A 13,188-nucleotide genomic window follows, 5' to 3' on the forward strand; every position below is an offset into this window, starting at 1 on the left:
TAATATATATATACATATACATATATGTATATATACATATACATATATGTATATATACATATACAAATATGTATATATATATATATAAATAGATAGATAGATATTAAACAGATTAAACTTACGTCATTATTTATACTAATTACAAAAGCAAACATTATAAGATAAATGATAACTACGCTAAAAGATAAAGATGAGATAGATAATCTAGTCGTAAAGGATAATTTAAGATATGATAAAATATTATGTAGTCTAACACCCTGAGCAAGGCTTAGTTCCGCATCCAAAAGGGTGTGGGGCTACCTAAAAAAATAGTGAAATCTTTAGCAATAACATATTACCTAGTCTTACTCCCAAGACCCCCAGATATACTCTCCTTTTTTGTGGACATTTCCCTTGTCCAATCATTGAAGTCCTCGCCAATACGAAAACCACAAAAGAATCATTTGAAACTGCTAATGGACCGGGATTGGAATTGCTTCTATTATAAACAATCAAGGTTCCCAACTAACATTGTGTGCCTAACCCATTATGTTGTCAATTTTCCCGCTGAATTTGATATATAATAGTTAAGTCAACAATGATTAAAACAATAGGGAGAAATTTATTTAAGTTCTCTAACTAGTCATAATCATCTATTCTCATCAGACTTCACAAGGAGAAAGATCGATCGTGGAAAATGTAAGCTCAGCACCAATGTTAAAAGGACAAAGAATTCAAATCTACTACACTGTTAGGACTCTCTGATATCGCCCAGACTGCAGCTAGGAAAACAATCTCTCCCTTTCCAAAAAAACATATCACTGCAATGCCTCTTTATTTCTCCAAGGATCAAGAATTACATAAAAAAATGGTAAACAAGTTTACCCCCAAAAGGAGCGGTCTCCTTTTCTACACTGGAATACCCAGTTTACACAGTCAAAATTTCTTCACCTCCTTCTAGTGAAACCAGAGCACTCCATAAAAAGTAAATATATTTCCTTAATTGGCAGTTTTGTAAGATTGAGTTAGGGTTAAAATCTTCTTCCTAATATTGTATCAGAATCTATTTGAACAAGGTTTCTTGGACCTATTGGGTTTGTCATGCCACATGCTATCAAATCCCCTGTAAAGATCTAGTGTTACATTTGAGATGTTCACTCTTTGGCATGATAGGGGGTTAAGTTGGAGATCTTACATCAATTGGAAATAAGATCGAAATACAATATATAAATAGATACAAACTACACCTTATAAGTTGGTTTTGTAAGATTGAGATTAAAATCGACTTCCTAAAAATTACACAACACAACATTTCAGCTTAAATGAATTCAGCAGTCGTTATGCAAAACTTCTTCAAGTACCTTAATAACTATAATTTCAAAACTTCATTCAGTCACACAAAACCTCTTTGGGCAGATTTTTACTTTCCTTTATATTAAAAGTTTTCTTTAGTGTTAAGTGGGGATATATCCACACATGTGTGGTATGAATGATACACAAAGTAACAAGCATAAATCCGTACCGATATTATCATGGGTATTCTCTTCAACACAGTCATCCATCATTTTTCTCTTCTTGTAAAAAAGAAAACCTTCACCAGATGGATTGGGTAACATCGGTGGATGCATAGCATAGAAGTTTCCCAGAGCAGCTGAAATCGTTTGAATGCAACTCTTTTCATCTTCCCAGTCAACCTATCATAAAAACGAATCACAATCTTTCAACAGTAAAGAAAAAAAACGATGTGATCAGAAAACATTATGAAGCATTTGTAATTATTAATAAGCACGTCCTTGATTATTAGTGGCAACGAATTCAATGGAATAACAGCTGAATAAACAGATAGTACTTACTCAAACTGTAAACAAGAAACACAAAAAAATATATCAATCATAGTACATAAACTGAACTCAGGCAACAAAAATAAAACCCATAATATTAACAATGAGCCAGATATATGCAGAAAAAAGTAACAGAAATTTCTGCAAATTGGCGAAGAGAGAAAGAACATAGAGATCTATAACTGACATCATTGCCCAAACAAAGAGCAAACTCTGGGATCCGATCCATGTCTGGAGTGTATTGATCAAGTATCACAGGAAGTCTAGAGACATTTCCATGCTCATCAATATGAATGCCGAAATATTCCTCAAGCATTTCAGGCTTTTGTTTCAGCAGTTCTGTGTTCATCTGGGGAATAGTAAAACAAATATATGTAAATATAAAAATGTGAAATCCAAACGAAAACTATCATGTGAATATGTGCATATTGTTGTCAATAAAGGATTATTAGGATAAAATATGCTCAATAATTCAAAGAATATCGTCAAAGTCTTCCTATTCATTTCAATATATTTTTGTTTCCTTATTTTAGAGAGTTTGATTGTTACTGTTAGATGTTAAGTTGTGTGTTTCTGTTAATTGGGCTTAGCCCATTCTGTATTTAGGGTTTAACCCTTATCTTACATTATAAATAAACTACCCTATGTGTATGCTAAACACATAAGGGAGATTTCTCCTAATCTTCTTCACTATATTTAACATGGTATCAGAGCCATGGTTAGTGCCTATCCTAGCGAGTTCTAAGTGGACATTCTATTCTTCTATTCCACCCGCTATCGGGCCGTTATCGGACCACCCAATTTCTACTATCACGCACGAGATGTCTATACCTCGACGTGAAGGGGGTGTGTTGGAAGTCCCACATCGACTAGAGATAAGGCCAAATTATAATATATAAGTGAGGTGCAAACCTCACCCTAAAAGCCGGTTTTGTGGGGTTGAGTTAGGCTTAAAAACCCACTTTCCCACTTTCTCATTCATGGTCAAGTACCCTCACGTTTTTGGGGTGATGCTGTTCTCACGGCATGTTATCTTATCAACCGCATGCCATCTTCCGTCCTAGCAAACAAAATCCCTCATTCTATATTATTTCCTCAAGACCCTCTACATCCATTACCTCTTAGAGTTTTTGGGTCTACATGTTTTGTTCATGATTTTAGTCCTGGTCTTGATAAGTTATCTCCTAGGTCTCACAAATGTGTCTTCTTAGGATTTCCACGGTCACAAAAGGGCTATAAGTGTTTTTCCCCTTCCCTCAATCGTCATTTTATCTCTGCTGATGTCACTTTTGATGAATCTTCTTTTTACTTTACACATTTATCTTCTAGTTCTGTACCTCTCCCTGTTACTGTTGATATTCCTCTTATCTGTGATCCTCCTGGTGATGCTCCACCCATTTTGTCTCCTTCTTTAGACTCTCATTCACCACAGGATCGTCCTTCACCACCACCCCTTCAGGTTTATCGTCGCCGCAATTGTCTCCCTCATGACTCACTTCCAGTGCCGCCTCCTGTGTCTCCTCCGGCTCCAGCAACTGAGTCTGACTTGCCTATTGCCCTCCGTAAAGGTATACGCTCTACCCGTAACCCTTCCCCCCATTATACTGTTCTTAATTACAACAGATTATCTCCATCTTTTTATACTTGTCTCTCATCCATTTCTTCTGTGTCAATTCCCAAATCTGTGAGTGATGCCTTAAACTCATCCTGGTTGGCGTCAAGCTATGATGGATGAATTAAGTGCTTTACAGGACAGTGGAACTTGGGAGCTGGTCCAATTACCATCTGGAAAGTCTGTTGTTGGTTGCAGGTGGGTGTATGCTATCAAGGTTGGTCCTGATGGCACGATTGATCGTCTGAAAGCTCGACTGGTTGCCAAAGGCTACACACAGATTTTTGGTTTGGATTATGGTGATACTTTTTCTCCAGTGGCAAAAATGACCTCTGTTCGCCTCTTCATTGCCATGGCCGCTCTTCGACAATGGCCTCTTTACCAACTTGATGTCAAAAATGCTTTCCTAAATGGTGATTTGCATGAAGAAATTTATATGGAGCAACCGCCTGGCTTTGTTGCTCAGGGGGAGTCATCTGGATTGGTATGTCGGCTTCGCAAATCCTTATATGGCCTAAAACAGTCTCCTCGGGCCTGGTTTGGTAAATTCAGTTGTGTTGTTCAACAATTTGGTATGTCTCGCAGTGAAGCGGATCATTCAGTGTTCTATCGCCACTCGAGTGCTGGATGTATCTACTTAATAGTGTATGTTGATGATATTGTTCTCACAGGAAGCGACTATCTTGGCATCTCTCAGATGAAACAACACCTTTGTCATCATTTTCAAACCAAAGATCTTGGCAAACTCCGGTACTTTTTGGGTATTGAAGTAGCACAATCCAATGATGGTATTGTCATATCTCAGAGGAAGTATGCGTTAGACATCTTGGAGGAAACAGGGTTAATGAACTGTAAATCTGTTGAGACACCTATGGACCCTAACATCAAACTCCTACCAAATCAGGGGGAGCCTTTCTCAGATCCTGAACGGTACAGAAGACTAGTTGGTAAATTAAACTATCTTACTGTTACGCGTCCTGACATTTCTTTCGCAGTTAGTATGGTGAGTCAATTTCTAAACTCCCCATGTGAAGACCATTGGGATGCAGTTGTTCGCATACTGAAGTATATTAAAAGATCACCTGGAAAAGGTTTGCTATATGGCCCTAACAACGATACAAAAATTGTTTGTTATTCAGATGCTGATTGGGCTGGTTCCCCTTCTGATAGGAGGTCTACTTCTGGATATTGTGTCTCTATTGGTGGCAACCTGATATCTTGGAAAAGTAAGAAGCAAAGTGTTGTGGCAAGGTCCAGCGCAGAAGCAGAATATAGAGCTATGGCATCTGCTACTTGCGAGCTTGTGTGGCTTAAACAATTACTTAATGAATTGAAATTTGGAGATGCCACTCACATGACACTTATATGTGATAATCAAGCTGCTCTTCATATTAGCTCTAACCCTGTCTTCCATGAGAGAACCAAGCACATTGAAGTTGATTGTCATTTTATTAGAGAAAAAATCATATCCGGAGATATCAAGACTGAGTTCGTTAACTCAAGCAACCAGTTGGCAGACATATTCACCAAGTCCTTACGAGGACCTAGAATTGACTATCTTTGTAACAAGCTTGGAACATATGATTTATATGCTCCAGCTTGAGGGGGAGTGTTAGATGTTAAGTTGTGTGTTTCTGTTAATTGGGCTTAGCCCATTCTGTATTTAGGGTTTAACCCTTATCTTACATTATAAATAAACTACCCTATGTGTATGCTAAACACATAAGGGAGATTTCTCCTAATCTTCTTCACTATATTTAACAGTTACAAATAGAGGCAATGAAAATATAATTTTTGTGATTGTTATCAATAAAATAATTCTTTATTTCCTTAGTTCATGTTTGTACTAGAGCTCTCAATCTTGGTTGTTTTGTTTCCGTTTCCATGTAAACAGCTGCCATCATTGCCCCAAGATCAGTGGTGGGGCCAGAAAGGTGTGCCCCACACCAGTGATCACAATGTCAGCAATTGCATCACCATTGGAGTCACCAAGTGAGTCACACATCACCACTAGTATCAAAGTGTTTGGCTTGTGCCTAGCTCTGACAAGGCCTGATTTAGTTACCTTTTGGCACACAAGACCAATTGTCTGAGGTGAAATTCATCCCTATGGGTCCTACCTAATGATCTTCCAAATGTGGTGGCCCCTACCAATATGTTTACCGGAATTAGTTGCAGTGGAGCTAGTACATTAGGAGGATTTTGAAGGGAAAATCAAGATTAGACCACATCGGTGATGGAGGACCAGAGTAAGATGACTCTAATTTTGGGATAGTGAATATTTATTACTGATTATTTGGATGTTGCATTTCATGATTCTTAAGATAAATAGAAACTATATGCTCTATTCCTCTGCTAAAGAGATATAGAATGATTGAAATAACATTCTTGCTTTGAAGAAGGATTTTGCCATATGTTACGATATTGAAAGCAAGGTGTTTAATGCTAAATGGGATTCTCTCTATATCGGAATATCAAGGAATTTTGCATAGGTTGTGCATCAAACTAAATTAATGCCAAAATTTAAGGATGAAAATTTCCTTATTTAGTTCCCTACTCTATTTCAAAATCTAGTAGAGTCAACGAAGCCCTACGAAGACATACTTTTTGAAGTGAGGGCTTTTGCAATGGATTCTAACAATTGACAGATCCAAACAAATGTAGTTTGTTAAAACAAAGACCTCCTAAACCTATTGAACTGGTGTTGCACAAGTAAAATAAAATGCTGAGTACGAAAAGAAACAACTATGCTTCAATAATCCTAACCGAGAGTAAATAAAAGCTACCATTATTGAAGACACATCAAGGAAAACAATCAGTCATGAAAGGCCAGAGGGAGATTACTTCTGCAATCTTGTCTTTTAATGTGTCATCATCATTACAATCCGAATCTAGGTCCTCTTCCTTGAGTGCCAATATAATCAAGTCTTTCAAGGGAACTGGATCATTTAGTTGAATGGCATTGAAATGGCCAAAACGGCTGAGAACTTGCTGATACATGAGTTCTTTGCTGCAATAAATTAAGGATATAATGTCAGGGACCACTTCTAGAGAGCAGTTAGGCGGAGGGCCAAAATTAATTTTTTATTTCTAACACGCTCCATCATAAAAGAATGCTCAGGGCCTAAAATTTTAACTTAATAATTTCTATTGCTTTGAACTATTAATTCTCCTACTTGTTTAGATCAACACAAGAATGTTTTATGTTCATATTTACTTATAAAATTAAATTGAATTAACAACTACTTAAAGTTGAAAGGCAACACTAAGGCCTTGTGCATAGATTTTTTTCTATAAAAAGGATAAATGGATGTGTATCTTGGCAAAAGTATGGGATTGTGTTTTAAGACCAAAGACATCTTATTTTCCCTTACCCTCACATTCTTTCATACATCCAATCATAAGGGAGATGGTGATAGAGCTTCACCAACACATGCTAGGACTTTGAGATGAGAGAATGAAGGTGGAAGACCCATTAGTCCCTCTCAACCGTGCTCAAAACAGCAGAAACATAGTCTTTGAGCGTAACAGCTTTCTCAACTAAAACCCCCCATGGAATTTAAACTTTCCTTATGGTTCTTCACATGGCAGCCTTAATTGAATGAAAGTGGTATGTTATAGTTAGACTGGTATCAATTACAAATGATTTTGCTGAAAAAGAAAGCCGAAACGATTTTGAGATTGTAGCTTCTTTCTTTAAATTTGTTTTTTGAATTGTAAATATTTCATGAAAAAACTAAGTTGGTATCTATCACAAATGATTTTGAGATTGTAGTGTTCTCTTTTAATCTGTTCTTTGACTTGTGTTATTATTGCATGAAAAAACTAAGTGGGATATTGTGAAAAATCCTGATTTGGTTACTGCTGCTTTCGAAGGAAAATAACTGTAATAGGGTGTCATTAAATCATTTAAATAGAAGACTCGGAGACATTCTGATGTTGCTTTTAGTTGGTAGGTTTCTGTCTATTCCTATCTATATTTACATGTTGATTTGTTAACATTTTCATAGATTGAGCAGACATAAAATTTATACACTTGATGAGATAATCATGAACTAAGAAACCAAAGCTGAAATTTCATGCTACATAATATGTAGACTACATGACTTGGTTCATGACATAGGTATGTACCTTTATGTGATCATTGGAATTTTATTTTTGACTAGTAAACATCGTGGCAAGGATAGTTTGTTCCATGTAGTGAGCATGGTGTGGGAAAGAACAATGAATCACAGAATTGACCGAATCCTCACTTTTAAAATCATCTAAATTAATCGCTAACATATTTCCATACTATATTAAGTGAATATCTAGATTATAAGTCGATTTGAGATCTCTAACAATAATTATAGAAATAAGGAATTGATCCTACATAAAAAAATATCTAGATTATATTCGTATTATTACAAACATTTTATTTAGTCTCATGTCTTTGTCATTGGAGGATATCAAATGTCCTCTATTTTTTGCATTGATTTCTTTTTCCCAATATAAATAAAGCAATAATGTTGTCTCACAAAAACACAGTTCCATCACCACTAGATTTGTCAGCTATAATCAACAATTGCTTGACATATTCACCAAATCTTTAAGAGAACCAAGGATAGATTATATTTGCAGTAGGCTGACGTAAATGGCACAGCTTGGGGAGGAGTCCTATAATTATAGAAATAAGGAGTTGTTTCTATATAATTACAAATATCTAGATTATATATATTATTAGGAACATTTTTATTTATTCCCATATCATAAATTTGTTATTGGAGGATATCAAATCTCCTCTATTTGTTGTATTGATTGCTTTTTCTCAATATAAATAAAGCACTCCTACTATCTTAGAAACACACGGTTTGATCTCAACTCAACACTTCTTTGTTCCCTATAGTTTAACAATAATAATGATAATGAGTGAAAAAAGTAAAGCCAAAAGATTGGTCGTCTACTGTTAGGAAGCTAAAAGTATATGTAAGAAGAAATAAAAGAGGAGGGAATTAAAAAGCGGGAAAAGTGGTTAGTTTGTTAGTGGAGAGAGAGTATAAATAAAACTGAGTTGGCTGAGGAGGGGGGATCGGATATTTTCTTGAGTATAGACTAAACATATTTTCTAGTGGAGGAAGCTAGGCTTCCTTGAGCGGGGTGCATACTTGTATTTTCGATACTTTACAGAATCAATAATACATACATACATACTTTCTTTTCTGTTATTTGAGTGTTGAAGAGAGTATAGATTGGGTTACTCACAGAAAGTAACCTAACAGATTTGGTCCGACCTGCCGGATCTGTATGGAAGAGCAAACGGAGTGCATGTGAAGAAGAAGAATGGAGGGAAGGGTGATTGCGATTGAGTCGACGGTAGAAGAGTTGAAAGCGGAGATGAGAGCGGTAACTCGTGAACTCCAAGCATTTGGACGCGCTCTTGGACGACGAACCAGGAACTAGGATCGGAGTTCCGAAGGAAGTCGTGATTCCGTCAATGCAGAACAAGAATGACGACCGCCGGAAAACTCGGAGGATGAATCGGAAGAAGACAGAGGAGAAGTTCAACGTATGAAGCGCGTTGAACTACCTACATTTGAAGGTACGAATCCCATGGCCTGGATCGTAAAGGCAGAGAAATTCTTTGACCTCCAGAGCATGACGGAGAAGGAGAAGATGAAGCTCGTCTATATATGCATGGAGGGAGGCGCAAACTATTGGTTCTCCTTCTGGCGGAAGAAAACTAGACACTCGACTTGGAAGATGTTCACTGACACTCTGACGCGGAGGTTTGGCGGACTAAATCGAGGCACCGTTTTTCAGAAGCTGGCAGCAGTGCGACTGAAGGGGAGCGTCAACGAGTACATCCAGGAGTTTGAAATCCTAGTGCCGCAAGCATCGGGAAAACCAGATCACTCCTCACTTTATGTCCCTGTCGATCTTGTAGCTAGCATTATAACGGGTGTTGAGGCTGATGTGGCCACTTAGCGAATACCAGATCCTTCCGTGTTGATTTTTGCTCAGTTGGGCCTTGAGTTGATAGTGTTGAACATTGATTGCCCTCTTTATGACATAGTGACACGACAAAAAGTTCTTGCAGATATGGATGAAGCACTTGAAGCTGAATATAATACCCTTATAGATGACATGATATTGGTTGTTGCTCAGAAAGGTGAACAAGCAATGCAAATGTCTCTTGAAGACGGTTTAGAATATGGCCTCAAGATTCAGCATACGACACGCACCAAAAGCAGTGAAGAAACTGAACAAAACAATTTTGCAGATAGACCATTTGATTACAAAAGGGACAGTTCTGTGGAAAAAAAGCTTGATGAGGAGATTTTGAGCCCTCAAGAGAGGAGGGTTATGGATTAGCACTTTGTTCATTTGGAGTATGGTTGTGCTACTTCACTTAATGATGTTTCTCTTCCCCAATGGAATCAAGATGATGTGTATGGGGTTTTGGAGGAGCTCATTGTATGATTAAAGGGGGTTACAGTTCCGTTGTTGAGTCTCTCGGAGAAGGAATTACAATTCCCTTGAACCACGTTGTAACAAATGTGTCATATGGTATCAATGAGCCTGGTCAAAGTTATAAAGTCAAAGTTTCTACAGCAAATGGCAATGAGTTCTTTGGTGATGTTGTCCTTGTTACTGTTCTACTTGGCTGTTTGAAGGCTGAAACTATACAATTCTCTCCACCTTTGCCACAGTGGAAATGTTCTTCTGTTCAGCGTCTTGGTTATGGAGTTCTAAATAAAGTGGCTTTGGAATTTCCTAGTGTATTTTGGGATGATGCTGTGGACTACTTTGGAGCAATAGCTGAGGAGAGAAATAGCACAGGTCACTGATTTATGTTCTGGAATGTCAAGAAAATAGTTGGGGCTCCTGTCCTTATTACATTAGTGGTTGGTAAGGCAGCCATAGTTGGTCAAAGCTTGAGATTTATGATCATGTTAAACATGCATTGAAGGTGTTAGATGTTAAGATGTGTGTTTCTGTTATTTGGGCTTAGTCTATTCTGTATTAAGGGCATTGGCCCATATCTTACAATATAAATAAATTACCCTATGTGTATGCAAAACACACAAGGGATATTTTCTCCCAATCTTCTCTATTTCTCATATGGTATCTAGAGCACAGGAATAGTTCCAGTCAACTCCACGGTCTCCGGCACCCATCACTGCCGCTGTCGCTGCCGTCGCCGCTGCCGCCATCGCCGTCGCCGCCGCCGGAGTTCCAGAATCGACCGGCGACCACACCATCGGAATCGTCTCGGCCGGGCGACCACCGTCGTACGAAGATCGCGGCGAACGGACCTCCCACGCGCCTCCACGCGCCGCCGTAAGAGTCGCCGCTGCCGCGCGTGCCGGCGCGTCGCCGGAGCTTTCCGCCGCCGATCAGCACCACCGTGATCGCCTCCTCGCCCTCTTTCTGGATCTGTGGTCGTTGCGTCAATCGGAGCACTTTGAATTTTTAGGGTTTCTCCCTCTCTATGGCGTCTTCCTCGTCTACAAACACCTCTATTGGTGGCTCATCTTCTGATCCTTCAATATATACCAATTATGTGAATGTACACTTGTCCATTGACAAGTTAGATGGCACAAATTATGCAACATGGGCGTCCGACATCAAACTTTGGTTGAAGAGTCAAGGGTACTTAGATCATCTTACTCAAAATGTGACTACTGCTCCCATAGATGACACTTCCCGCTGGATGAAAATTGATGCTCAGTTATGCATTGTTATAAAGTCCACCATTCACTCCTCACTGAAACAAATGTTTTGATCCTATGAAACATGTTCAGAAGTATGGGCACAAGCGAAGTTGTTATACACAAATGACACTCAGCGTCTTTATGGTGTTTTTCAGGACCTATTAACTGTGATTGGTCCGCGCAATCCTGGTCCTATGGCAGAATATTTGGGTAAAATTCATGCCCTTCTTCATGACTTTAATGATATATTACCTCCTGCTTCCACTCCTGCTGAAGAATTGGAACAACGATCAAAGTTCTTCATGTTGTTGGCATTATACGGACTCTCTGATGATGTTTCTCATGTCCGTGATCAGATTTTGTGTTCTCCTGTCATACCCAACTTTACTTCTACTTGTTCTGCTCTTTTGCGTATACCGAGCAAACCCGTCACTGAGACATCCCCTCATACTGATGATTCCTCTGTTATGGCTGCTCAACGTGATGATCGAAGTCGGTCTCGCAAGTCAAGTAAAGGACGTCCAAAATGTGACCATTGTGGCAAGTTAGGCCATAAATTGATAGATGTTATGCTCTCCATGGACGTCCTCCTCGACCTGTAGCAATGGCAAATTCTGATCCACCTCCCCGATCACCGTCTGCAGACCATCCTACTTCATCTAATATCGTAGACAAACCTGCAATCTTTAACGAATTTCTCAAATGGTATAAGGATCATCAGCACTCTGGTTCCACTACATCTGCATCTGTTGCACGTACAGGTACACCTTTTGTTGGTCTAACTCACTCCCTCGGACCTTGGGTCCTTGACTCAGGCGCCACCGATCATATCACTGGTAACAAGTCCTTGTTTTCTTCCTTGTCATGTCCGAATAATTTACCCTCAGTAACAATGGCTGATGGGTCTAGAGTCTCATCTCATGGTATTGGTACTGTTAATATTTTTCCATCCATATCCATTGATCATGTACTTTATGTCCCTGGGTCTCCCTTCAACTTATTGTCCATTAGTCGTTTAACTCGTACTCTTAATTGTGTTATTTCATTTACTAAAGATTCTGTTTGGTTGCAGGACCGGAGTTCGAAACACATGATTGGCACAGGATGTGAGTCTCATGGCCTTTATCATCTCCGCCCTTCTCCACATGTTGGAGTTGTCATGGAGTCACCATCCCTTCTTCATGCTCAGTTCGGTCATCCCAGTCTTGCCAAACTACAACAACTTGTCCCGAGGTTGTCCACATTATCAAGTTTGTCGTGTGAGTCTTGTCAGTTAGGGAAGCATACTCGTAGTTCCTTTCTTCGTAGTGTCTCACAACGGGCGTCGTCTCCTTTTTCATTGGTTCATTCTGACATTTGGGGACCTAGTCGTGTTAAGTCCATTTTAGGTTTTCAGTATTTTGTTACCTTTATTGATGACTATTCCAGATGTACTTGGTTGTTTTTAATGAAGAATCGTTCTGAGTTGTTTTCTATTTTTCAATCTTTTTTCAATGAAATAAAAACACAGTTTGGGGTTTCTATTCGAAATTTACATAGTGATAATGGCCGTGAATACCTTTCTCAACCGTTTAAACAGTTTATGGCTTCTCATGGCATTCTTCACCAAACCTCATGTGCTTATACCCCCTCAACAAAATGGAGTGGCTGAGCGCAAGAATAGACACCTTATTGAAACAACTCGTACACTTCTTATTCATGGTCAAGTACCCTCACGTTTTTGGGGTGATGCAGTTCTCACAGCATGTTATCTTATCAACCGCATGCCATCTTCCGTCCTAGATAACAAAATCCCTCATTCTATCTTATTTCCTCAAGACCCTCTGCATCCATTACCTCTTCGAGTTTTTGGGTCTACATGTTTTGTTCATGATTTTAGTCCTGGTCTTGATAAGTTATCTCCTAGGTCTCACAAATGTGTCTTCTTAGGATTTCCACAGTCACAAAAGGGCTATAAGTGTTTTTCCCCTTCCCTCAATCGTCATTTTATCTCTGCTGATGTCACTTTTGATGAGTCTTCTTTTTACTTTTCACATCTATCTTCTAGTTCTGTACCTCTCCC

At 38.8% G+C, this 13,188-nt stretch overlaps 1 protein-coding gene across 3 annotated transcripts in view; it reads right to left on the bottom strand.

Annotated features, from left to right (window-relative positions):
* The window catches only part of MLH1 (MUTL-homolog 1), a 33,689-nt gene that overhangs the window by 1,992 nt on the left and 18,509 nt on the right, over window positions 1–13,188 (bottom strand). For all 3 annotated transcript variants that reach the window (XM_088108331.1, XM_088108330.1, XM_088108329.1), the window contains exons 12-14: window positions 6,277–6,442; window positions 2,008–2,169; window positions 1,502–1,673 (exon numbers count right to left, since the gene is read on the bottom strand). In XM_088108331.1, the coding sequence (XP_087964457.1) occupies window positions 1,502–1,673; window positions 2,008–2,169; window positions 6,277–6,442 (500 nt within the window). The remainder of the gene's footprint in view (window positions 1–1,501; window positions 1,674–2,007; window positions 2,170–6,276; window positions 6,443–13,188) is intronic.

The sequence above is a fragment of the Vigna umbellata genome, chromosome 3 (genome assembly GCF_029865625.1).
Source record: "Vigna umbellata cultivar VRB3 chromosome 3, Vumbellata_1.0, whole genome shotgun sequence".
In the NCBI taxonomy this organism is placed as follows: Eukaryota; Viridiplantae; Streptophyta; class Magnoliopsida; order Fabales; family Fabaceae; genus Vigna; species Vigna umbellata.